The sequence below is a fragment of the Nesoenas mayeri genome (genome assembly GCF_963082525.1).
Source record: "Nesoenas mayeri genome assembly, chromosome: 2".
NCBI lineage: Eukaryota > Metazoa > Chordata > Aves > Columbiformes > Columbidae > Nesoenas > Nesoenas mayeri.
This window is the reverse complement of record NC_137543.1, coordinates 3,766,351-3,793,486: the sequence shown is the minus strand read 5'-3', so window position 1 is coordinate 3,793,486 and position 27,136 is coordinate 3,766,351. Positions and strand designations below refer to the sequence as shown.

At 44.0% G+C, this 27,136-nt stretch overlaps 1 protein-coding gene across 1 annotated transcript in view; it reads left to right on the top strand.

The window, feature by feature from the left end:
• The window catches only part of ADGRB1 (adhesion G protein-coupled receptor B1), a gene marked incomplete at its 5' end in the record, with an annotated part of 209,848 nt that overhangs the window by 39,400 nt on the left and 143,312 nt on the right, over positions 1-27,136 (top strand). Inside the window, 4 exons of the mRNA XM_080338844.1 lie at positions 8,090-8,248; positions 17,085-17,192; positions 23,712-23,876; positions 25,426-25,590. Coding sequence (XP_080194970.1) covers positions 8,090-8,248; positions 17,085-17,192; positions 23,712-23,876; positions 25,426-25,590 — 597 coding nt within the window. The remainder of the gene's footprint in view (positions 1-8,089; positions 8,249-17,084; positions 17,193-23,711; positions 23,877-25,425; positions 25,591-27,136) is intronic.

Sequence of the window (27,136 nt, the reverse complement as noted above, 5' to 3'; positions counted from 1 at the left end):
GACTAAACATTCCCTTTCTCATTTCCCTGCCCACTTCCCCCACTACTTTCACATAAATAATCTCTCTTTATCCCTAGTGTTTCATTTGCAGGAATTCATGTAATAAGCACAGCTTTATGCTGGGTTTCTTTGAAAGCTGAGCACTGTGGCCTCATTTCCATCCCCCTTAAGTGATCCTAAGAACAGGGGGAGACTGAAACTGGTCCTATAATGTTTGACCAAATTGGGCCTCATTATCTTCATTTGCAGGGATTTGTGAATGTTATGGAAATCAATGACAGCTTTGGCCACTCAGCAGCTTTGAAAACCACATCACTTCTTTGGGTATCCAGAAATGAGGGATCTGAGTGGCTTTTAGGTTTCTGGTGGGGAACACTGGCTTGACCTTGAGCTGCATGTGCTCTGAGTACATCTCCATGAGAGTGACAATGATTAAGGTAGGAAGAGGCCGAGCAACTGGAAAAGCACTTGAAACCATCTTGTTAACCATACCAGGCGTCTTTCAGCCCAATATCTTCTCATTAACCATGACCATCAAGGGAAAAGAGCAGAAGAAGACAAGCATATAGAATCTTTCCACCCTTCAGCATCTTGCAGCCCAGAGACTGGGGAAAAGATGCTGTCTTTGCATCTAATAGTATTTGATGGGTTTCTCTTTCATACATTTCCCTAGTTACTTTTTGTACTTGTAGAAACTTTGGTACCTTTTGCATGCTGTGACAAGCATTGCACAGCTTGACAGTGCTCTGTGTCTGCAAATTATGTCCTTCACTGGTTTTGCACCTGCCTCCTGCTAGTTTCATTTGACACCCCTCAATTTGAATACTGGAAAAGAAAATGAACAGCCATTCCCTGGTTACCATGTCCTGGCCACTCATAAACCTTTATTGTGCCTTCATCTTTTCCTTATCCCCACCATCTCCTTTCCCGGGACAAAAGTCCTAATGTGTTGTTATGGTTGTGATTAATATAAAATTTGTCAGATATAAACACACACATCATAGAAAAGATTATTCTGGCTGTGCAAATCAATGTCCATGTCTTGGATTTCCCTTATCCTACTCGCTACTTTAGCTAGAAGTTTGCTAGTATGGATGCATGCATTAGCCTTGATCTCTTCCCTTCTGCTCCACCCTTGAGCATCCCAAAGAAAGTTTTATCCACTCCAGACTTTCATCCCCAAATTCCCTTTACTTTATAGGACAAAAGGTCCTATAGCTCTTTAGAAAAGGGTTTTCATGGCATTATGAAGACTGTCTTTCATGAGGACTCACAATAATTGGTTTCGTTTGCTGAATCTCTTTCCTTAGAAATTACTCCTTGTGCGTGGTCCATTTTCACTGAACATATTTCCAAGGTACCTCTGCCTATCATGTTTCTTTGCTCACCTCTGGGTCTTTGTTTTAATTGAATTTGTCATTAGCCAGATGATAACCTCATGATACACAGTGTGGATGTTGAGCAGGAGGGCCTACTTACCCCTAGCCTTTTTGGTTTTGTTTTGATTTGTTTTTTTTCTTATTCCATCAATAATGGAGGTGTCAAGTTCATAGGTCATTCATCAAAAGCTTTGGTATCTGAAAGAGGAAGGAGCTGGAATAAATGATTTTGCTTTTTAGGGAACTTGGGGGGTCAGTTTTGCTATTACTGAGCATAATATGCAAAACAGCAAGGTGCTACACAGGATTTATTTTTGAAAGGGCAGTGAATGAACCACTGGAGCAACTCACTTGTGCTGCCAGAGGCTTTCGTCACAAGGAGCAGAAGGAGGGAACATCTTCCAGAAAGACTTTTTTTCCTTTCTTCCACAGAAGTAGCAAAGTGAATGCGTGGCTCTCCAGGGAAAGATCACTGTTTTGTGTAATAGAGGGCTGTCTTCAGAATTATCCCTTCTGGACTTGTTCTTTCCCAGCACAGTAAGAAAGGAGAGTGATAAAACCCAGTGGAGCAACTCTCTCTCTTTCCCCATTGTATAAAATATTTAACTTTCAGATGGTATAAAATAATCTTAATCTCCTTTCATCATCCTTCCCCTTATTTGCATAAGAAATAACATTTTTTATTTTTATGAATTTGCAAACCACTGCATATTCTCAGGCTTTCAGATACTGTGATATAAGGTCGACTACACATCCTTCCAGAGGTAGCACACAGAACTGTGGTAGCTTTATTTAGTCTTGGCATGTTTTTCAGACACAAGGTGTCCTGGCCTGATGAGTCCGAGAGAGCTCAACAAGAAGTATCTGCAGCTGAGGTCAGTGGGAGGCTAAATAAAAAAAAAAAAATCAAAACACAAAATCAGAGATGGATGTAGTGTGTCAGCAAAGACCCTTTTGCTGTGATCTATTGATTGTTTTGTGTTGATTCCTTAGTTTTTTGCTGTTGTCACTGCCATCTAATTTAAGGCATTGCAGTTAAATTAGAAGGCATGATTGACTGACTGGCATCTGAGACACATCACAGCTGTCAGCTGCAAAGATAAATTCTGGATCAGGATGCAAATCTTCCCAAAGATCAAGGGTGTTTGGACGAGGCATCTAAATGGAGCTCTCTCAGTTAATTTGTACTAGGAAAGACCTATTCTATTGGCATCTCTGCTTAAGATTCTGAACAAGAAATGCTAAATATGAACTTGCCAGCTGATTCTGACCACCTTGAAATTTTCTTCATTTAACTGTGGAGAATTAGAATGCGCTGGATCAGCCTAGCGTGAAAAGTAATATGTTTTAGTACGTGATCATGTTAAGAACTGACTGAAGAGGATCAGAAAGCCCTTTAGAAACTGGATTAAAGGCCTCCCTGAATGACAGTTCCTGTGGCACTCAAAATGGTACCATGAGCAGCAGCCTCATGTGCAGCAGCCACCTTCACAAAACTCATGCTAGGAGATAGGACTGTTCTCAAAAAAATAAAAAATACAAGACAAATCTTGTTATATGATTGAGGTGGTAGCTGTTGGTTGTGATGGAGACCTCTGGAGATGGAGACGTGAGCCACAGTTACGCCAGTTAAAGGTGAAAAAGAGCAAAGTGAGAAAGGTCTTCAGTTCTGCAAGGCTGTAGCAGAGCAAAACTTTGCTAAGTGGGAGCAGGTTGGGTGTGTGACCTTCACAGAAGTCAGTGCCTTTGAAAAGCAAAATCCTCCATAAAGCAGTTGCAGCAGACTCATTATTTCTGAATTAAGGACAGATGGCAACTCAACCTGCATTGATCAGTGGGCTGCGGCAGTTTGTTGAGAGCTGATGAAACAGGACTCCAGGGGCAAAAGGCAATGTCTGCAAAGGGTCCCATTAACTTTGGTGGGATTCCATCTTGTATTTTGCATGAGTTACTCGCTTCTTGGAATCAGTGAGGTCTCCTTCAACCCTATGCTTGAAATGTAAAAAGGGGCAGAACAGGGAATTGTGTGGCAGACAGGTGAGAATTTGCACCAGTACAGGTAAGTAGTTGACCTGACGGAAAACAGCATTGTGAAGAGGAACCTGGAAGTGCTGGTTGACAAAAGGTCAATGTGCCCTTATGGCCAAGAAGGCAAATGGTGCCTGGGGTGTGTTAAGAAAAGCTTGACAACTGTCTTGGTGAGGCTGCATCTGGAGTACTGAGTCCAGTTCTGGGCTCCCCAATTTAAGAAGGACAAGGAATTACTGGAGGGAGTCCAGCAGAGATACAAAGAGAATTAGGAGTCTTGAGCATCTTTCTAATGAGGAGAGACTGAGAGAGCTAGGTCTGTTCAGCCTAGAGAAGGCTGAGAGGGGATCTTATCAAAGTTGATAAGTATCTCCAGGATGGGTATCAAGAGGATGGACCAGACTCTTTTCAGTGGTGCTCAATGGTGGAATGAGAGGCAACAGGTACAGACTGAAGCGTTGGAGGTTCCACCTAAACACAGGGAGAAACTTCTTTCCTTTGAGGTGCCAGAGCCTGGAACAGGCTGCCCAGAAAGGTTGTGGAGTCTCCTTCTCTGGAGACATTCAGGATCCGCCTGGACACATTCCTGTGCGATCTGCTCTGGGTGACACTGCTTTAGCAGGTGAGTTGGACTAGATGATCTTCAGAGGTCTTTTCCAACCCCAACCATTCTGTGATTCTGTGATTTCTTGTAAGATGTGGAATCCATGAGTGCCATTGCAACTCAACAAGTCACTCCAGATCAATTGAGTTATGGGACATGTATGCATTCACTGCAGTGACAAAATCTCACTCATGTCTCTTCTGCAACATCTGCATTGGGTAAAAGCATCTGTGTCTTGCCACAGCTCAGTTGCTCCATGGCCATGGTAGCTCCTTCACTTGTTACCCAGCCGTCCGTTTCTACCAGCCACATGCTTTCAAGTCCTGGGCAGAAGAGCAAAGTGTTTTACTCGTGGCACAGTATTTTTGTCCCTCCTCAAAGTCTGGATGGGTATAACTTCATATAATAGGCCTTTAACCGCTTGTTTACAGCACCACTAAAAAAGACAAATCACTTGAAATAGCAAATGACTAGACCCAGGAAAAGAAGGGAGATTTCAAAAGGTTTATCTGGCAGCCAATAAACAGGATAAATAACGTGCAGTATTTCATTTGTCAGGACCATGGGACAACCTGATGATAAAAAAGGACTACTCCATAAACTGGGGAATACCTTTGTCTTGGCTATAAATGCCTGTGTTGATTTAATAAGTGTTCTGGTACTTCTACTCTAGCTTCTCTTTAGTACACACAAATGGGATGGAAACTGAGGACTAAGGAGAGGAAGGAAGTTATCTGTGCTCAGCTTCATAAAAAGATTTCGTTCCATTTAAGGGCTTGAGATCATGATGTTTTTTATCTTATTTTGACTTGTTCTCCCATTGCTGCTGACAAGCAGAGTAAGAAGTCAAAAACTGGAACCTACACTATCCCCCACTCTTTCTTGTAATGAGACAAGGCAGCATCTATTATTTCTATTTATTTTGGGGGGGTTTATGTCTCATGATAGGTTACATCCTGAAATGCAGACCTGTCTGAATAACCCATCATCAAACTGGAGACATAGTGACAGGCAATCAGTTTGGCTAACAAGTCTGTATTTTACCTACAAACACAATATAAAATGAGCTTTTCAGGCACTGGAGCAATTATGCATTTTGACTCAAAAAGCATTGCAAGCAAGTTAAATCACAAGCCTAGCCAGGGTTTGTGTGGAGCTGCTTTTTCCCTTCCCCAGCCACACTCTTAATTTGCAAGGTAGTGAGAGTAAAGAAAGACATCCTCAAAAGGGCAAGCAAGGAGTTGATTAGTTCCTAAATGTGTCTGGTTACAGATATCCTATTGATCAGCTGAAGCAAAGTATCAGGATACTTGCCATTATGCCAATGGCCTCTGTCACAACTGAAACACAATCTGTCTCCCATCAGGAGAGACAAGCCTGTTTCTCTCTGCTGTTCAGAAAACGAATCAGCAGAGAATGTGACTTTCAAGCAAAGGAGAGTCTTCCTCAAGGTCAAATATATATTGTGTGCCAATAACAACTCCATCCTCCACACTGCTGCCAGGATCTCTGAGCATCTTCACCAGCCTGTGTTTCCATCCTGCTCTGTTTTCCCACGTTATCCCCATTACTGAGTATCTAAGCAACTTCCACTACATTCAGCAGAGGGAATGATGTTGAGCATGTGTTTATTCTCAGACTGCCTTGGGAGAAAAAATTAGATACAGCTAGGTTGGTGATAGTAGACTATCCCTGTTTTGGGAGCAGAAACAGAACTTCACAATGTTATGCTATGGAGGCAGATGATTATCTGCAATGGGGTGCTGGTAATGTGCCCATATTGTGATCTGACACCTAACTGGGCTGTTGAGGACCCTCATTTTTCCAGAAAGGTCTGGTTTCCTGGGGTATGTAGATGGAGCAGCCGAGTCCACAGCTCAGGGGACAACCATACTCTCTGTTGTCTCATAAACAACAATACAGGGAGGCTGAGTCAGCTGAAATGGATCATTTGCATCTCTAAATCTCTGACTATTGGTGAGAAAAAGATATTTATTTGATTTTTATTTTAAAAAGCAGCATTTGCCTTTCTCCCAATGTTTCATCTATTCGAAAAACTACATCTTCAGCTCATTATCTTTATCTCTGCCTGTGCATGGTACATAGCTAAATTTCTTGGACCTGAAACGTCTCCAAGGGTGGCTTTGGGTAATGAGAGAATGCACAGCAGGAAAAGCAGCCATCTGAGTGTGGCCACCTCTGGGATGAAGGACCACCTCTGCTTCTCCTCGTGAGCTGGGCAAATGATGGATCAGAAGCAGTCACCAGCTGTTAGAAGCAGAGGCCTATTACAGAGCAGATTTTAGCTTGCTTCATATGGTCAATGAGGAGAAAACTGACCACTGAGAGATGTGACAGCTTATCCATCACTTGAAGGGCCTGGATGGTGCCCTGCTGTCTCTTTACAACACAAATCCCAGCCTTCCTGGGCTCCCTGTGGGTGCTCTGCTGCAATGCTTTGGACTGTGAGAGGAAAGCCAGATTAAGATGGTCTTCACAGTCTATCCTGTCATCATCATTTATGGTCTTTCCACCAGGGCCAGTTGCTCTTGGCAGCAAGCTAAAAAGATTCAGGGTAGAGAAGGCTGCAGAGACTCAGCATTTGCCTTCTGCAAGTGGCAAGATCATTCCTGCAGCAAGGGGCTTGTTGGCTCCATCAGCTTGCAGGGCTGTAGCTGGTACAAGGAGGAAAGCTGCACGTTGCTGACACCAACTCTGAACATAGAATCACAGAATCATAGAATCATAGAATCATAGAATAGTTTGGATTGGAAGGGACCTTCAAAGTTCATCTAGTCTGATCCTTGCCATGAACAGGGACATCTTCACCCAGATCAGGTTGCTCAGAGGCCCATCCAGCCTGGCTTGGGATGTCTCCAGGGATGGGGCATCCACCACCTCCCTGGCCAACCTGGGACAGTGTTTCACCACACTCAGTTAAAAGAAGTTCTTCCTCATGTCTGGCCTGAATCTTCCCTTCTTTGGTTTAAAACCATCACCCCTTGTCCTATCACAACAGGCCCTACTAAAAAGTCTGTACCCATCTTTCTTATAAGCCCCTTTAAGTACTGAAATGACACAATAAGGTCTCCCCAAAGCCTTCTCTTCTCCAGGCTGAACACCCCAAGTCTCTCAGCCTGTCCTCCCAGCAGAGCTGTTCCAGCCTCAGATCATCTCTGTGGCTCCTCTGGCCCCTCTCCAACAGGTCCATGTCTGTCCTGTGCTGAGGATCCCAGAGCTGGACCAGCACTGAAGGCGGGTCTCACCAGAGCAAAGAGGGGCAGAATCACTTCCCTGACCTGCTGCCTATGCTCCTTTTGATGTAGCCCAAGAACTGATTTACCTTCTGGGCTGCAAGTGTACATTACCAGTTCATGTCCCATCTTTCATCCCTCAGTACCTCCATGGTGAAGGGAAGCCAAAAAAGCACTCTCACCTTATGGTGCTCGCAGATTGCTCCCTGTGGTTACTGCATTCCCCCACCAGTGCTGTCCTTGAGAGCAGTGCCTCAGTGTTGGTGATGGTATCTGCAGTGTGGGGAAAAGGAGTGTCTTTTTCAGGGGGGCAGTGGATGGCAGGACCCCTATCCCTTCCCAGCTCACTTGTTCTATCTGCAGACAGACACGTGCATTGCATGGGGAAAGAAGGAGGAGAGATAACCTCATTGATGATGAACATGTATCTTGAAGTGTTTTTTGCAAGTGTCTTCTGGGGTTAGGAGCCAACAGACACGAAAATGGGAAAAGGTTCTTCTCAGAGGAGGGGACCACTTTGCCACAGCAAGCACAGAAAGAGCTGGACTAATTAGTAATGGGACAGGGTTTCCAGCAAGGTGAAGTCCCTGTTTAGACATAGGGAAGAGTTGAAGAGAAGTCGATGAAAGGACGATGTTTCTTCCTTCCTCTCCTACCTTTTGACTTTCTAGGCTACACTATGCTGTCCTACTACATTAAAAGACATCTCAATTTTGGAGCCGGGCAGGGGGTACATTGCAGGGTCTACTGGGCCAGTGTTGTGTTGGCTTCCTAGGTGCTAGGCTCTCACTGAAGCTGATGGGGCTTTTTTGGATTTTGCCCAGGTGGTTGGAACCCATGGTCGGCTTGGGGCGACTGCACCAAGGACTGCGGGGGAGGCCTGCAGACCCGCATGCGAACTTGCAAGCCCCTTCCCAATGAAGGTCTTGTCTGCGAGGGAGTCCTGGAGGAAGGACGGCTGTGCAATAGGAAGGCGTGCAATAGTAAGTAGAGGCATGTTCCCTTGTACGGGCACGAGTGTGTGTGTCACTCTTCTCAAAAGGAGCTTGGCCTCATCACCATAAATAATGAAGGATGCTCTAGAGGCACCGCGAAACTGCCAAAGAGTTGTATCAGAGCAGTAAGCCTAGGCGAGCATGAGATTTCAGCTGTGCATGGCCCTGCCCTTCCTTGCCTGTCTCGTGGTCACGCATGCACATGCACACGTGCTGACACATGTCTTCTGACACACAGACGCATGCAGATCCAGACCTTTACCCCAAAGAATAAGGGTTAATCTATCAGAATCTATAAGCAGGCTTACACCAAATGTTTATATGCTGGTGATAGATTTGCCACTGATAGCAAAATATACATCCTTAAAGGCATTTCTTTGATATTTGGATCCTCTCTCCTAGATAAATAAATAAATGTGCAGCTAAGAGAGACGCTAATCTTTTGTCTTAGTCCACTTTCCGGGTCAAGAACAGTGTTGCTGTCCCTTTCTTTTACAAAATGAAGACTACAAGACTAAGATATAGAGAAAGATCTGGCCATTAGGCAGACAAAACATGGGGCCTGAGCAAGGCAAAGCCTTTAGTAGATGCTCTGCTCTCCTCCTGTAATGCAGCTTCTCTCCAGAGGTCAGAGGACAAATTATCAACCCCAGTCAGCAGGTAGATATCGATGGCTAGAGCTGGTGACCTGCAGCACTTCCATCCCCAGTGTTTCTTTTGCCTTAGCTGAGTGGAGGGAGAGGTGAAAAGGAAAAAACAACAGCAGAAAAAGCTCAGGCCAGCAAATGCAAGCAAATGATGATTATAAATGTTCCCTTCTTTTTATTTCTCATTCATAGTAGAGAATGTTTGAATAACTCCTCTGACTAGTCAAATAACTAGGGAGAGTTCAGCTGTCTTCAAAGGCAAGGAAGTACCTCCTGATAAAGGAGAAGTTCAAATAGAGGGACATAAATACACTCCTCTAATAAGGGCTAAAATGATTTCATGCATTTTTTACCACTTCTTTAAATTTAAATCATGTTGCAATTAGGCTTTTTTTTTTGCTTTTTTTTTTTTTTTTTTAATGAAACCTTCTAGTATATTGAATTTCATCTCTTTGACTCACAGTTGCTAATTTCACTCTGAGGTTTGCCCACACTAGGGAAATTTAATCTATGTCACCCACACTTACTGGTGACTTTGGAGTCATAACGCAGCTGTGGCTTGAGACAACAAAGGCAAGAGTGCATCCACCCGTGGGCAGGGATCTGGAAGCTGGACCTGAAAGAGGGTCCAGCTGCGGGATTTGAGGGCACCTGAATGGAGGTGAAGGTAGAGCCACACTGGTCTTGGTGGATAATTCTGTGAAGGAGAAGAACGTGGAGGTGGCATTGTGGGTAGCTAGAAGCGGCTCTGCCAGCATGGCCACACTTTAAACATGGGGACAAACATTACTATAGGCAAAAAACTCCTCTGAGTGCCCCTCTTATGCTGGATTTGTCCCCAGAGTCTCTTTGCAGGACATCTGTCCCCATCCTTAACCCCTCATGGGACCTGTTCGGTTCCTTCACAACCCTCTTGAACTAAGGGGAGGTCCAGACTAGACACAGTTTTCCAGGTCCAGCCTCACCGGCACTGGGCAACGGGCATAACATCTTCCCTTGATCTGTCCCAGAGACAAAACTGCTTTTCTCCATGCTAGATCTCCTGAGGTAGCTGTGGCAAAGAGTGATGAAATGGGATGCTGGGTAGCCATGGACCCTGGAAGTTTGGGTTAGGTTTCCACCTCCGCTTATTGTGCAGGGCACAACAATGAAGGATGAATCGCTGTTTACTCACTATTTACTCACTCATCCTTTCCATAACAAAACATTCAACAAAGCTGATCCTAAGTGAAGAAAAGTCTGATTGTACATGGAGAGGCTATGATTCAATACATAATTTAATTTGTTTTCTGTCTTCTTTCCATTGCATACCCAGTCAATTCCTGCTCCAAATTGCAGTGTGGTTTGTTTAGCTGATCTTATCTGGAAAGAAAGGATCCTGAACCAAATGAAAGTACCTAGTTTGGAAAGAGAGTACACCCACAGAATGTGACAGCACAAATAGACTCATCGTTTTGAAATAAATAAGTTAATTGTGATTAATTTTCCCAAAGGTCTCTCCACAGACAAAATGCTAAGCCTTGTTGTGATGCTTGCAAGCTGACAAGCTAGAAAGCATTTAAGGGAAAATATGAACAATTAATCTTTCAAGACTTGTGCAAGCACATCTTGAAGTCCACATCCTACCTCAAGATAAACCTGTAGCTTTTTTTATCTACCAAAGCTGTGCATTTGGTTCTGAACTTGCTCCTCAGTGAATTGGTCCCTTGTTGTCTTTGCAGCCATGCCAAAGAGAGGTGCACTTTTTGACTGAGGAAGGGCTTTTAATTTTTCTGCACACAGCCTTTCCTTCTCTTTGCTATGATTTGTCACAAAACTTGAGAGAATATAAAGGTAGAATAGAAATCCTTCTGTTTTAAATCTGTCTGTTATTGTCATACTGACTTCTGCTCATAGATTTGTTAGGGATGAGTAGGATGTTCATTCTTCCACTTGAACTGTTGTTTTCCTAAGTGTTCATTATAGCTTGTAGTTAAATAGACTCTAATACCTTTTTTTTTTTTTCTCTAAATTAAACAACACCAAAAAATAAAAAATAAAACAAAAGAAAAAAATAAAAAAAAAAAGAAAGAACTGGACAGAAGAAGATCTACAATCTTAGTAAAGCAGCAAAAAAAACCAGGGATGAACACTTGAATGTTTTCCTCTTTGCTGTGTGCGTAAATAGAAACTTGTCCAAGGAAACTAATACCATTACTGAAAAGTAAAATCAGTTGCTGGTCAAGCAAGTTAGCTTAGAATGCCACAGAAATAGCCATCACCCACAAGGGTAAATCCAACTCTTTTCTTTAGCTTCTCCTTCCTTTCTTCTGCCAAAGTGGCTCATAACCTCATGGCTGATTAGCAAGGGTGTTTTAACTGTTTATTTGGATCTCCAGCAGCAGGAAGAGATTTTAGTCTGATGCCACATCTGGGTCAGGTTCTCAGTGGGAGCAACTCTGGTCGCTGCCACTTAGCTCCCTGGAGCTGCTGAGATGAACTTTTGTGAAGGATCTATGAAGGCTTCACTGGTCATTTTATTTTACCTGGCTATGGTAAATGCACTAGAGGGATCCCACACTTCTTACCATGCAGGTCCTCCCCCAAGTGGATTTTCTCCAGGTCCTGCCATCCTTCTTCTTCCAGACTTTCCAAGAGGTGTAACTTTGTGCAGCTTGGTCACCAAAACATAGGTATAGCCACGTGGTTCCCAGAGATTAGACTGAATTTATTGTCTGGAGGCCATAGCTGTGTTTGAAATCATTTCACAGGGATGGCTGAATGACTCCACAGGTGCTACTTGTATGTGGGCTTTATGTTTTTCCACTCACTTGAGCCACCACCTCTGGTGTTTCATGCAATGGAGTCTCTTGTTTGATGGTTTTCATCTGGCTAAATTTCCACAAGGATACATATCCAAGCCCAATGAAAAATGAGCCAGGTAAGTTATTTCCATGGACCAAACCCAAAGCTGCAAAACTCTGAAGAAAAACTGTAATGAAGGCTCATCTCAAACTGGAAAGGAAACTTTGTCTGGTAATAGCATCTTGGTTTGGACAGAGCCTTTTTTTCATGGCAGCTGTTCAGCTCAAGAGACATAATCTGAAGGACAACATCCAGTGTTTGTTGTGACTCTGATTATTCCTTGCTAGAGGCAAAGGACTTGGTGAGATCCTCCTCTCCAGCACAGACAGGGGAGATTTCCTCCATCTGTTGGATTTGGCCAGAAACTTCTGTTTTACAGACAGAGGAAAAAAAAAAAAAAGCCAACCCAAGTGTGATGGCAAGTGCTTGCAGAGAAGCTCTCTGGGTCCACCCACTTTGGATGAAAGGGGAGACCCGCTGTGCTCCACTGGCCTCTCTTGTCTTTGTGGTGCTAAATGCTGTGGTTGCTCACAGCCTGGCACAAAGAGGGTCCTGGCATGGAGGCTGGACCCGCAACGTGATAAGGACAACGTCCAAAACAGAGAGGGGATGTCATGGGTCTGACCCTGGCACTGGAATTCGATAGCACTGGAGAAACGCAAGAATAGTCTGAGATGTAGGCAGCCTGCATTTATTCTTAGGGAATGAAAATCAGCAGAGGAGCCAGCTGAAATTCTGCCATCCCATCTGGCAGAGGCAATGCAAAACCATCTTCTGACATTTATGAATATGCAGATTGGGCAGATACATCTCCCTTAGTCTGGGAAAGGGGTGGCTGCATCCTGCCCTGAGGTGTCTAAGTGTGACAATGGTGCAGTCCTGTCAATTCATGCTGGATTTCCAGCATGAATTGAGTTCAGGATCTGGCCCTTTGGCTGTATAAATGTTGGAGGTGTGAAGAAAGGCATGTTCCACATGGCATTCAAAAGACTGAGTCTCAGTCCCACTCTCTGCCGCCCCTGATTTTAATTAAAAATAACCTGTTTGCTATAACCACTGAGCTGAAATATCCTGTGGATGTGTGAGAGCATCTTTATGCCCCACAGACCAGGCTAGAATTCGTTGCAAGCTGGAAGAGCACCTTGTCTTATACGTACCTGCTGCTGCTTGCAGGGACTTCACCCTGTCTTCCCTTTTAATGGTGATTCAGACATTTAGTATCCGGGGGTTGCACATCTCCCCCAGTGACATTTTTACAAGTCTCAGATGTTTGAACTGAAATGCTTTGTGCTGTTTCCTTACCTGGTGCAATTGCCATATATCCAGTTGCCTCCAAAATGACCCTTTTCTAGGTCTGCTTAGATCTTGGTTATTAGGGGTTGTTAGTGATTCTGCCCTTCTCAGTTTTACTCTTTTAGCAGCTGCTAGATGCCCCAGAAACTCCACAGCCAACACCTTTTCCTTCAGTTTTAGTGCACTGAGATATATTTATGCCATTTCAATGTTTTGGGGGAGTTTTTGTGTGTTTTTTTGTTTGTTGTTGTTGTTTTGTTGTTGTTGTTGTTTGTTTGGTTTTGTTTTGTTTTAATCATCCCTTTCCACACTTCATTCTGGTCCATACTTTCAGTCCCACTACCCCAGCTTGTCTGAATAATTTTCATGGTCCTGCTTTTTTCTTTGCCTCTCCTGTTCAGGGCCTGAGTATAGAGGGAAAAGTGTGTAGCTCTGTTGAGACATGTTTGGATATTAAAACTTTGGCCCACCACACCGCAACATCTCTGAGTTCATGTCTGTCTTTTCCCTCGGTTGTGTTTCAAGGTGCTGAGGTATTACAAGTCCTCATTAGAAAGGTTGGTCTCCTGCTTCCACTTCCCACTGCTGCTGGCATTGCAAGACCATCTTTCCCATCAATGTTTAAGCCATGTTCTTACAAAATCTCACATGCTTGCCTTTGTTTGTAATTGAAATCTCTCTTTTTTTCCCTCCAATGGCTTTATTTCTCTATCCCTCATGTTAAATTATCCAAGGTGTCGATTATTTCAACAATGTACCATCTTCATGACATTTGTAGAGCTGGGATGTAAATCAAGTCTAGGTCTTGCTTTGATCCTGACATTACTCCTCTCCACTGACCTCCTTGTAGGAAGCGGGCTGCTGAAATCTGACCAGTTGTCCACTGCCTTTATTTTATGATCTTGTCCTCAGCACTTGCTCCAAATTTGCCTCACACATAAAGAAAACAGCTTCCCTTGCTTTGTTCAGAATCATGGTTGATTTTTGCATACATTCAAGCCAACTGTACAGGACAAACGTAAGCCATGTTCCATGTTAAATAGAGACAGACTTGCTTCTCTGCAGCACCTTTTCCAAAGGAGAGGCAGCCTGCCTGTTGTAATGGAGAGACCTCAGCATGGGTCTGCAGGCTGTCTTTGCTGAAGGAGTCCTGGGACAAGCTAGAAGGATCACACATTCAGCCACTAGACTTGATTGACTCTAATTAGGATGAGCAATAACAGCACATCACTCTCTATAACTATCTGAAGGGAAGTTATAGCCAGGTGGGGATTGGTCTCTTCTCCCAGGCAGTCAGCAATAGGACAAGGGGGCATGGGCTTAAACTCTGCCAGGGGAAATTTAGACTGGATATTAGGAAGAAATTCTTTACAGAGAGAGTGGTCAGGCATTGGAACGGCCTGCCCAGGGAGGTGGTGGACTCGCCGTCCCTGGAGGTTTTTAAAGTGAGGTTGGACATGGCACTTAGTGCCATGATCTAGTAAACAGACTAGAGTTGGACCAAGGGTTGGACTCGATGATCTCTGAGGTCTTTTCCAACCCAGTCGATTCTGTGATTCTGTGATTCTGTGCTTGTCGTATCCATCAGAGAGCATAGGAAATCTTGCAGCTCCTTTGAGACCAGGATCAATCATTAAGAGATACCAAGAACATGAGGTCCAAATAGTTGGTGAGAGGAGGTCCAGGATGCCAAGGCTGCATTTGTAACTTCCTCTTTATTTCCTTCCTCTATCTTGCTTCATAAGATCATAGAATCGTAGAATAATTAGGGTTGGAAGGGACCTTCAAAGCTCATCTAATCCAACCTTCCTGCAATGATCAGGGACATCTTCAACAGGATCAGGTGGCTCAGAGTCCCATCCAGCCTGTCCTGTGATGTGTCCAGGGATGGGACATCTACCACCTCTTTGGGCAACCTGTTCCAGTGTTTCCATCCCTCCATGCTCACGAGCTGCTTCTGGGATATTTAATCTCAAGTTTTCCTTGTCACCTTCCTTGTTCTGGGCAGCTAACAAAGCCATCCAAGCTCCACATCTGCCTCTTGTTTCCCGGCCCCTCTTTCTCCTCCCAGCCTAAACAAATCTCTGAGAATCCTTTGGGATTTACTGTAGATGGAGATTTCGTGTGCACTTGTGGTTTGTGTGTTTTCATGAAGAGAACTTAAATCAGAAAAGAAGATGATGCATGGTTCTAGCCAGCAGTGGATGGTGAGAATGGAGCAGAGTTTTAGATATGTCTTAAACATCGGACTAATTAACCTGTTCCCTAAACAAACTCAAGACATTGGATTTTGGAAAGCTATTTAAAGGCTGGAATTTTATTTTATTTTATTTTATTTTATTTTATTTTATTTTATTTTATTTTATTTTATTTTTTTTAATTGAATTGCACAAAGCAAAGTCCCATGACTTTGTAGCCATTAAAAATAAAGATTTTGGCCCTTTCTATTCCAGTAAAGAGCCAGACAAGAAACAAGTTGTATGCAAATATCACTATGTTTGTAGTCCTGATATCTGGCTACTGGTTCCTTTTCCTTGGTAGTGGCAGGTGAGTGTCTCCCGTATCTCATCCCCTCTGGTCAGCAGCCTGCAATCTGTTGATGCTGGGAAAGTCTGGAGGAGGCAGTTTCTATGTTCTCTAAGCCCTGCTTTTGGGCAACAGTAAAGGAGAATAATATAATTTAATTAAATAGATGGGCTCCTTCCATGAACCAAGCTGCTGAATATAAAGTCTGGCTCCTGGCAGGGACTCTCTGAATCATTCTTCTCCCTCCTCTGCTTTCCCTTTTTGGATGGAAATAAAGACTCCTGCCACCACACTGAAGCTTCATTAACCTTTATTAATTTTCCCAGGGTTCCGGGATCAAATTTGTCACCATTTCATCTCTTGGCAGTTTGTACTTCTTGAAAAAGATGTCTGACTGTTTTACCTCCTTGGGGAAAAAGATCCTCTGTCTGGTACTTGCTGTTTGGAAACAAATTGGTTGCCAGATCACAGATTACTCAGGCTCAGCTTTGCTTTCTCCTATTTTGCATGACTCCGGTGGAGTCAGCTGAGCCATCCTGATTTACAGCAGGCAGTACTGGTGGGTGGAATTTGGTTGCTATTGTTTGATTGTTTCTCTTTTTACTAGGGAGTGTATGTGTCAGAGTTGCAACCTGCCCAGTACCACAGAGAACAGAGGTTTTATTTTTCCCTGTAGCAAATTCAGAGCTGATCACATGGGATGTAAATGCAAAGCTTGCAGAACCATGAGTTTGGAAGCAACAGGGGTGTTCAATGTCCATTGAGAGTTAAATGCCTTTACAGTGGATGAATTATTTACCTTCTGATCTCAACCTCATGGTCTTCAGTGGGAGATTTTCAATTAGGACATTAGAGTGGAGAGCTTTGTTCTTTCACCTAAATTGGAAAGGTGCCCAGCCATAGCTCTGTTGGTACCTAGGTCACTTTGTTGATACTAGACCTTCATCTCTCCTTGTCAGTGGTGGTAGGGTAGAGTTTGTCAAGGAGACATTTCTTTGAGCTATCCCTTTCCTTTTCACCTGCCTGCTCCACTCAGCATTTTCTGGTTAGTCTACAGAGCATTTCTAAGTAGATATTGGTTGCAAGGCAGAGTCTTCCACCAAAAAATACTGCCAGTCCTCACCACAGATCTCAAAACACTATTAGAGATAATGGGATTCAATGTTAGCACATCTGAAAAAGCTAAATCCTCCACAAGTACAGCAAAAGTTACCAACACCCTAGAAAATCATTGCAATTGATTAAAGACTGGGAATAAGGGATCGTATTCTTCATAGTCCAAGTCTCACTAAGAAACAAGGGGTTGAACTGCCAGTCAGGCCAAGTCTCGCAGGCTGGCCCAGTGCTAAAGCCTCGGGGACTGCTGGTCACCAGGGCTGCTGGGGCTGGAAAGCAGATGGTCTTGTGAACTGAACGTAGCAGGTTGCTGTTGTTTATATACGTGTAACCTTTGTAGTGAAAGATCTTGCAGAGTGAACCAAGGTGTATTTACATGACCCATTACCTTGCCATAGCCAATGGACGCTATAATTCCAGAAGCCAATCGCTGAGGTCCACAGATAACAGAAAGCGAGAGGACACTGATGAACTGCAGCACTACGGGTACCCTGCACCTCAAATAGGTAAGCTCTGACCTACCACAACAGCCTCTGGATCTGTCACACTGCCTGGTCACTGCACTTCCCAGCTGGGCTGGGCTGTCTGCATTGACTCGCTTTGCTGTTTCAATGACCCAACTAACAAACTCTTTTCCTCCCAGGTTAGTGTGGGTTTTCTCCAACAAATCACACACAGAGCAAATGGTTGTTGGCCAGTTTTTTTCCCATCTCATTGCCCTACAGGGTTGTGTACTGTTGCCATTAGCCAGAGAAAGCAAAAGGGGTTAGATGCAAAGCCCTAACCAGATCACGCTTCTCACAGACTGCTTCTCATCACCCTGCCTACTTCTAAGCCACTGCTTTGTTTGAACTATCTAAACAGCCATGGTTCATTAAGCCAAAGCTGACTTTACTGCAAAATAGCCTCTTTGCTGATGTCCATGTCATGCCTTCTCATTGACTGTAGGAGGAGATGTGTTTGGTATGATGGGGAGAGAGCACAACTGCTTTCCTCTGTCACTGGGTCTTCAGTGCTATGCAAGAATTTATATCTGGTAGGTTCTGCAGCAGGACATTCCACCCTCCTGCACTTGGAGGGGAATAATATGCGGCAATATCTGAGAGTATCACCCAGGAAGATGGGAATGAATTGGACTGAGATATATGCCAGGTCCAATCTGGAGAGGTTTTGTGTTCTCCTTTCACAGCTGCCTTTTGTGGCAAGGCCTCAACACCTCATGAGTCTCAGGCAATACAAAGTGTGCTGATCCTGGCTACAGGTTGAAATCATTACCCAGTGACCTTGCAAACATTTTGTGGTCTGAAAAGGTTTCATACAGGTGATTTGAAGAACCAGTGAAACATATTATAAGGGAGTGTGGGACATATTCTGATATAAATTAGCTGTGCTCCATCCAACACAACAGGACTTTGTCAGTGTGTACCAGTGAAGAGTGTCAGGAAGCTGTGTGGTGTGGAGTCTCTGGGAATGATCAGGCAAAGTATGGGGTTGTGGCTTTCAAAACAAGGCAGGGAACAGTTGGAATTTCCTTGCCACCATGTACTGCATCTGCTCCCTGCAGTGAGAGCAGCTCCACTGCCTGCAGGATCACTGGCAGTTGGCAAAAGGCTGCAGGAAAAGGAATGCATTTGCACCGTTGTAACCTGGTGAAGATGAGCTCAATCTCTGTCACGCATGTCCAAATGGGGGACACAAGTAGACCTTCCAAGGCGAGTCCTGTGATATTTCATTGTTCCTGCTCCTCCTGGTCCCAAGTTGTGGCCCAGTGCTTTATTCCAACCCGTGGCTCAGCCATCAGGTTCATAGCCTGGCTTTTCTTCCCATCATGAAGCTGGATCACAGTATCACAGTATCACAGTATCACAGTATGTTTGGGATTGGAAGGGACCTCAAAAGATCATCTAGTCCAATCCCCCTGCTGGAGCAGGAACGCCTAGGTGAGGTTGCGCAGGAACATGTCCAGGTGGGTCTTGAATGTCTCCAGAGAAGGAGACTCCACAACCCCCCTGGGCAGCCTGTTCCAGTGCTTTGTCACCCTTACTGAGAAGAAGTTTTTTCTCAAATTTAAGTGGAACCTCTTGTGTTCCAGCTTGATCCCATTGCCCCTTGTCCTATCATTGTTTGCCAACGAGAAGAGCCTGGCTCCATCCTCATGGCACAGATGATACATCATCTGGGCTCAGTGATATCTGTAATAACTCCCTGCCATCATAGCCACCACTATAGCATGTCTGACTTGGGCTGTGGTATCCCTGGGTGCAGCGTGAGTTGGGAGATGGGCATTGTCCTGCTGCAAGCTTGCCGTATTCCTGCCACTGTCCCAGGAGCAGCAACTGCAGCCAAGTTGTTCAAAGAAATTAAGATGGAGGAGATCTAAATATCAGGTAGAAGTTACAACTCAGGAAGGGATTTAGAAAGAGTCTTTAGCTGAGGATGCCAAAGCAAAGCCAACATCTTCCCTAGCAATTAACAGAGTTTGTAGGGAATAGAACATTGCACATACACTCAAAACCTGGAAAAATGTGAAATACAAAAAATAGCTGATGCTAGCTGTAAGAACTAGGGATGAGGGAATGGCCCTTCTCCTGCCAGTCCTCCGCAGCCCTGGCATCCAGGTCCTGTTGGCCATCAGGCTCTGGCACTCTTGTGGTCTCAGCTGTGGTGTTGTTGGTTGCCCACATGTCTCTTCCAGCAATAGCACAGGAGAGAGATCCAGCCCAGCAGGTCCCTGGCATGGGCCCTTCTGGCTGAGCCCACAGAATGCTTCCAGGAGGTCTTTGCCAGCTTTAGGATGTGAGAGAAGAAGTGGCTGCATGTGAGGAGATATCAGATTGGCAGATGACACCAAAAAAAAAAGGCATCCTGGCAAAGGGATGACAACCATGTGCTGCTACATTAGTGCTGAGAGAAGCAGCATCATGGAGAAGCCACAGGCACTGACAGGGACTCTGCAGCCCAATGAGCTCTCGGTAAGGCTGACTCAGGGCTGGCCAGATGCTGGAAAGGATCCTGGATTGTTGTGCTATGTCTTGTGGAGTGTTGCCCAACATATGTCTTGCAGCACCTTCTGGAACCTCTCCAGCTGCAGGAGAGGAGCTGCAGCTGGCTCTATGGGAGCACCAAGCCCTACAAAGGACCATCTTCCCAGCTGCAGTGGGATCTTCACCCCTCCTAACTCTTTTGGGACACTCTTGCTAATCCCCAAGCCAGCCCTGAGCATTACAGGACTAATCAAAGCTTAGTCCTGCAGACACATCTGTCTACAAGCACCAGTCATGATGGAGGGCAGTGCGTGGCTCCTTGTCCTCTGTCGCGTGAAGACCAATTTGGTGGAGTGCATCTCTGGAAGGTCTAATTATATGACAGTAATGAGATGTACTACAGGGTGTTTAAACTCGATTAGCATGGTAGACTCATGCCCTTATATCAAAAAGCAGAGCCAGCATCCACTTCTGGGTTAAATAATTGGAAGATACCAAGTCCAGTAAATTGTATTTGCTGCACACAGAGGTGCAGAAATCCTTCTCATCCATAGTTTTGGTGGTGGGCAACATTCTGCTTCTCTTGGGTGGAGAATGAGAGAGCTTGTTCTGATTCCTGAGAGCGTCTTAGAACCAGGTCTGGAATGGTCTGAAAATCAGTTGAATTTCTACAATGTTCGAGACCAGAATTGACATAATGCCCTAGTAGGCTGAGTTCATTCAAAATTACACCAAATCCAAAGGAACAGCCAACACTTGGAAAATGAACTATATTACAGATTTAAAAACCAGGGATTGGTGCAATGTGAGTGATGATAATTGAGGAAGTTTATGTCTAATCACACATATTTCTACTGTGAAGAGGCAAAGGTCAAAAATAATAAAGAAGAGGAAAGAATCAGAAGTGAAATTTGGTTCAAAGACCCAATTAATTCATCTAGTAGCACAGTAACTCTTGTCTGAATATGGAGATTGCAAAACCAAAGCCAGGTCTGATTGGGATGGTGGTGGACGGCAGCATGTCCAAGCCATGAGTTTCTGAGAGGCTGAGGGAGCTGGGCTTGTTTAGTCTGGAGAAGAGGAGGCTTAGAGGTGACCTCATCACTCTCTATAACTACCTGAAGGGAAGTTATAGCCAGGTGGGGATTGGTCTTTTCTCCCAGGCAGTCAGTAATAGGACAAGGGGGCTTCAACTCTGCCAGGGGAAATTTAGGCTGGATATTAGAAAGAAATTATTTACAGAGAGAGTGATCAGGCATTGGAACGGCCTGCCCAGGGAGGTGCTGGACTCGCTGTCCCTGGAGGTTTTTAAAGTGAAGTTGAACATGGCACTTAGTGCCATGATCTAGTAAACAGACTAGAGTTGGACCAAGGGTTGGACTCAATGATCTCTGAGATCTTTTCCAACCCAGTCGATTCTGTGATTCTGTGATTCTGTGATGGATGAGGCAACTGTGTTTCTGCAGGCTTCCCCTGGCCTTTCAGAAAGACTTTTTAGGCAAAAACTGGCAGCATTTGGCTACCAAAAAATGCCAGCTCCCTGCTACTGTGGGACTAGATGCTGTTTGGTGCAGTATTGGGGAGGTTACTCGAGGTCGAGGGAGGGGATTCTCTGAGCAATGTAAAGGCATTGTCTGTCGGTGCAGCATCCAAGCAGGCTAGGTGGCAGGAATGGTTGGGATCTGTGGGCCAAAGAGGGATCTTCTGAAATCTGAGCCACTCTGGGTGGCTAATGTTGAAATGATGGTACCAAAAAAGTAACTTCTCAGTGGGGAACTCAGAGTATCACAGGACTGTCTATCTGACAGTGCCAGTTGAGTTCCTTATTGGAAAGACAGCAAAATTACCATGGAAATGCAGATCTCTACATACCAGAAGATCTAATGTTTGAGAAACAGCATATGGGAGTGAAGTTTTCTTGAAGCCCCAAAGTCTCAAAACACGCAACGTTTTCTACACATCCCAGAGAAAGACCAATGGTTCATAACATTTATTTAACTGGAACCAGCTATGCATATTCCTGAAAGAAAACACAAAAGCAAAGGGATATAGTATTGAGCAACTTTGGCTTAATGAACAAAGACACTTACATCTCAGGATTATCATTGTAATGGCATAGATGAGGTGAAGAGTCATCATTACCTCCACTTCTTTTCAACTCCAGCCAGTAAATGGAGGAATGAAAGCCTGTCCATTTTGCATTGAGGATAGGTTTTCCTCTACGCTATCACCCTTTAACAGTCCTGCACATGTTGATTCACCATCCTCCAATTACTGGGCATACTTTTAATTACAAATCATCTGAATGACTGGAGAGATTCAAAGTAGATGTGCTGAAAACTATGACATCTAATGAATAACACAGATAACTACCAAAAATCCCAATTGATTGATAAGGGTCACAAACACTTGAAATCTTGCAAAAAATTCAATTACATGCAAAACACTCCTTTAAGAAACCAGTAAATAAATACACCACCTTGAGGAAGAAGTCAGACATGCAGAACTTTAGGATACCTGAGGTAATATTAGACAGCTTGGTGGTCTCCAACCCTTACAGTACCCATGACAGTTCCTGTACTGACATGGACTTTCACTCAGCTGATTTACAACCCATATTACCCTACAAGCAGGCTGAGATCTCAAGCTGTAGCAGCCCCCTGTTAGAGTCCTCTCCATGCTCTATGTTACAGCTGGTCAGTCCAACACAGTATCTACTGTCCAGTTCTATTTGGGAATGGGTTGGTGGCATGGGAAAACACATCCAACTGCTGGGTGCAGCTCAGGCTGTGCCATGTTTTACAAGCCCTGAAGTAACGTCTACCTTCTGCACCCAGTGCCATGATCCTTCTTATATCATTCATAGTCTGCCAGATGAATCTGCTTATGATGTGACACAGTGCAGTCTGATGTTCTGAAGAGTATTTGTTATGCATATTATCTATTCTGTGCCCCTCTAGTATGCATCCTCAAAGATGTGTTGGTGTTTATTTGTGCCATATGCCTGTGTACTATACACACTAGATGTTATGTTCTAGGTTTATCATGTATAAGTATTAACAACCTATTAAAAAATCTAAAAACCTAAAGAATGCATAAATTAATGAAATGAAAAAGAGCAGGCTTTCATCTGGGGGAGAGAGGTATTTTCTCAAGGATAGAGTGACGCCTAAGAAACTAATGGAAAACTGTCCTTTCCCTGCCCATGTCACACTTCTGGTGATTTATCTGGTGGCTGCAGCCTGGCTGAAACAAACCTGGCATGACCATTTGTCTACAGGGATATTAATGACAAACGGAATATGTCTCATTGTTTTCCAGTCCCATCTCTTGATCAATGGGATGCTTTTATTTACCTTTCCAATCCTACCCCATCAGGTAAGCAGCTGATAGGGACTGGATGTTGGCTGGGAACAGTTAACCTTGTTCTGTATCACATGGTCGAAGCAGATCCCCTTCAAAGGTGAAGGAGATGACAAGAGGAATCTCCATGGGATTACTTCAGCCAATGCCCTTCTCAGGCACTGTCATCTTCTGTTTTGTCTGCTTCTCCTCTGCCAATCTGCATTGGCAGGGGCTGTGAAAAAGCAAGGAAAGGAGTTGAATCTTTACAACCGCTCAATTTATGGACACATTTACTATATCTATCTAATAATTGTTACTTAATTGGTACTGTCTCTGAGTAGAAGCTTTATATCCCAACTCACATGATTCTGCAGTGGCTACACCACTTTGTCATCAGTAGTCAAGTCTGCCTTGCCCAGTGTCCCAATGCTTCCACACTGTCCTTCCTCTTCTTTTTTTTTTTTTTTCCATTGTACCTCTGTGCTACAGTTCTATGCGGTACCCCCAAAAAACTTGTAGCCCATTGTCAGCCCTCACATTTTCTCACCAATCCCCTTGCACTCTTCTGGTCACACCACATGTGGGACATATTGCACAGATTGCCAGCAACTTGTGAAGTGCAACTTGGAAAGCACTACCCTGGAGATCCGGGTGCCAAGGATGCCACATCCTCACCTTCTGCTCCAACCCCAACAGGTGACCCTGCGGCAGAGGAGTGGTCCCCATGGAGCGTGTGTTCAACCACCTGTGGGGAGGGCTGGCAGACCAGGACGAGGTTCTGTGTGTCGTCTTCCTACAGCACCCAGTGCAGTGGTCCTCTCCGGGAGCAGAGACAGTGCAACAACTCTGCTGTGTGCCCAGGTGGGCTGAGCATTCCATGTACATGTGGGCAGGAGGGGAAGGGAGATGCACAGAGAACTGACTGCCTGTGATATCTCCACTGTGATATCTTCTTGGAAGGAGATGTTTTTTATTTCCTATTCCTTGTCTTTGTACCCTAAAACCTCATACAGAGACCTTTGCTAGACCAAGCACCATTAGATGGGCACTTGTTTCACGTGGTATGAACAATTAGATGTTATCTAAACACAATGAACACGGTACATCTGAAAGGCATGTGCCCTTTGAGGTATTTCCAAGCATGGAGCAGACTGGGAAGGAGAAGATGACCCTCTCAGTTGCCCAGATACCAACACTGGTCACAATGCTACAAAATCAGCAGGAAAAAACTCAGGCTGCTGGTATGTTTATGAATGGAGACACCCCTCATTTCTGTTTTTATATTCCTTCTTCCACAATTTTAATGAAAAAGCACCATCTGGGGAGCCTGGACATAATTTCGAAGAAGTATGCTATTAACTCAGGTGTGTTATTCACAAGTCCTGACCAGCAACATCATTGTTCAGAACCAATCTTACAATGGTGAAACCGCCAAGCTGTTTTCCCATGCTTGTTCTTGCATTTCCTCCTCTAGTTATCTTTTATCATGCAAGATATCTGATGACAGTTACAAAATACTAGTTTTGAATGCCCTTTCCTGAGACTAGTGGATCAGTCACTGTTAGCAACCAGTGAAGGACTGGAAAAGTACCTGTATATATATATATATATTTTTTTTTTTTTCTTTTTCCCCAAAGCATTATTGATTTTGTGTTACCTTCTCCAGTAAAGCTGCAAGGGATGAAGTCCCTTAAGAGGAAACAGTACATTCTTGCAACATTTGGCCTTTAGAGATTACAGTGACTAACCTTCCATAGATCACCTGGCTAGATTAGATTAGACTGGAGAAGACTAGATCAGTTTAGATTACAAGGCTATTACAAGGCTTTAGATGTCTAATTCCAGGAGTCACCAGTGACGGACCATGTTTCCCATCCCATTTTGTTCTTACAAGTCTTCCTAGCTTTTCCCTGTGGTATCACTGATGTATGGTAGTAAATAGTAATCAGACTAAAACTTTTCTGAGAGCATGAAAATTCTGTAGCCTTTGATGATGTAGTACCAAAGATGTTGAGGGAAGGAAATAAGGGTAAAAAGTGACAAAATTATGGTGATGCTGCTTCCCAAAAGGTGCTGGGTTTTTTTGTTCCTCTCTAGGTAAATGCATCTCTAGCTCACAAAATATCCCTTCTTTTGGCTCAAAAATCTGAAAAAATGGGATAAATTAAAAGTGTGTTGTGATTTATTTCAAGTAGGCTGGAAAGTAACAGATGTTTGGTGTCAATACCAAAGCGTAAAAAGTTACGCGACACTCCTCTTTCACATTTTGGGTTGGTTTGTTCTTGGCCTTCCCACAGTCCCTTCTCACATACTTCTCATTCTGACTGCAAAGATACTGTGTTCCGTGTGCTTACTGACTTCTCCAGACCTCCTTTGGAAAGGAAACTTACTATTTCTGCTTTGATTGCAGTGCATGGCACCTGGGATGAGTGGTCTCCATGGAGCCTGTGCTCTTCCACGTGTGGAAGAGGGTACAGGGACCGGACCCGGACATGCAAACCCCCACAATTTGGTGGGAACCCCTGTGAGGGCCCAGAGAAGCAAACCAAGTTCTGCAACATTGCACTTTGCCCAGGTAAGGCAGTTAGAGATTCAAAGCCTTCCCTCCAGCAGGTCTCCCTGTCTCTGAAGATGCCCACACATGGTCACCATCGAGTGGGTCTGTAGATGCCTCAGCTGAATGAGTACATGGCCTGCACTGTCCTAAAGAAGATCTGTAAGGAAATGACATAGAAGGAACAATCTAGAGGTGCTTTTTGGGGTTATTCAGCTCGGCATTGTCTTAGGTTCACATTTGCCTTTTGTAAAAACTTTCAGAGGACACATTATATGGATTGGATCTGGACTGACTCAGCTATCTCTATTTCCAAGACCATCTTAAGCTTCTCACCTGTTACTTCCAGTGACTGGTTTAAAGTTATTTTGCCTGACTGGGCTTGTTGTGATGGAATTAATTAGTAGCTTTACTTGCTAGTATTATATGTGCATTAATTCACTATATATGCAAGTCTTCTCTGTACCTGATCCTGGTTGCTGATATGGACCAAGAGTCTTCTGAAAGCCTTCCATCCATATTTTAATACTTTTAAGGACTTTTTCCCCACCATAGATTTAACTTCCAAATGACTTTCCCTGAGTTTTACTTCGAAACACCAGAAAGAAACTTCAAGATAAAATAGCTTTTACCCACTGGAAATCCACTTGTGTCCCTGTTGTTTCCTTCTCCTGAATCAGACTGGACCTGGGTCAGAGACCCTGTTAATTTATCTCAGGGTGTCCTGCTGAACATGGTCTGAACAAGAGGGAGATCCCCAACGCTTGCTCTCTCCTGCAGTAACATCAACTGACATTTTTCCAGTTTAATGAGAATCACTATGAGGCATTATTATGTCCCTGGAGGAGGACAGGGATTGTGGGAGTGATGAGAACTTTGTGAAAACATTTGTGAGAAGTCTCCTGGCATTTCCCACACAGTTTTCACCTCAGGTAACTATCCTTGAGTTTCTGGCTGCTGTCCAGAAGACTCTACTCAGAATAAGAACATCCCAGACACCAAATTGACTCTGTCATAAAAAGAAAACAAAAAACAAAAAAACAAAAAAACAAAAAACAAACAAACAAAAAAACCACAACCAAACAACTAATTGAAGAAGTCAGATCTGGCATTTCTTGGGAAATAAAACATATCCTGAGTTAACATTGATCCATAATTAATTTAAATACAAATAAATACGTGGATACACTGCAGTGAATGAAACAGTGGTTGGAAAGACAAGCAGTCCAACTGCAAGACTTAAGCTCTAATTAATGCCACAAAGGCTTTGCTGTGCTAAATGAGTATGACGTTGGGGGAAGCACTGAAGCACAACAATGGGCGTTGCTCAGCACTTGACACACCAGACAGTCATATCACTTATTATCACCCTGCTCTGAGAATTTATTGCTACAACTGATAAAAAATGCTCTTCTTCAGGGACAACAGAACTTTTGTTCCTTCAGAGCAGTAGATATCACGAGCTGAGCTCCAAGTCCTTTGAAGAGAGACGAGGAAGACAATGGCATTCTCTGTCTAGGCTACACCAGCCAAATTCGAAAGAACATTTTTGATAGACTCACACTGA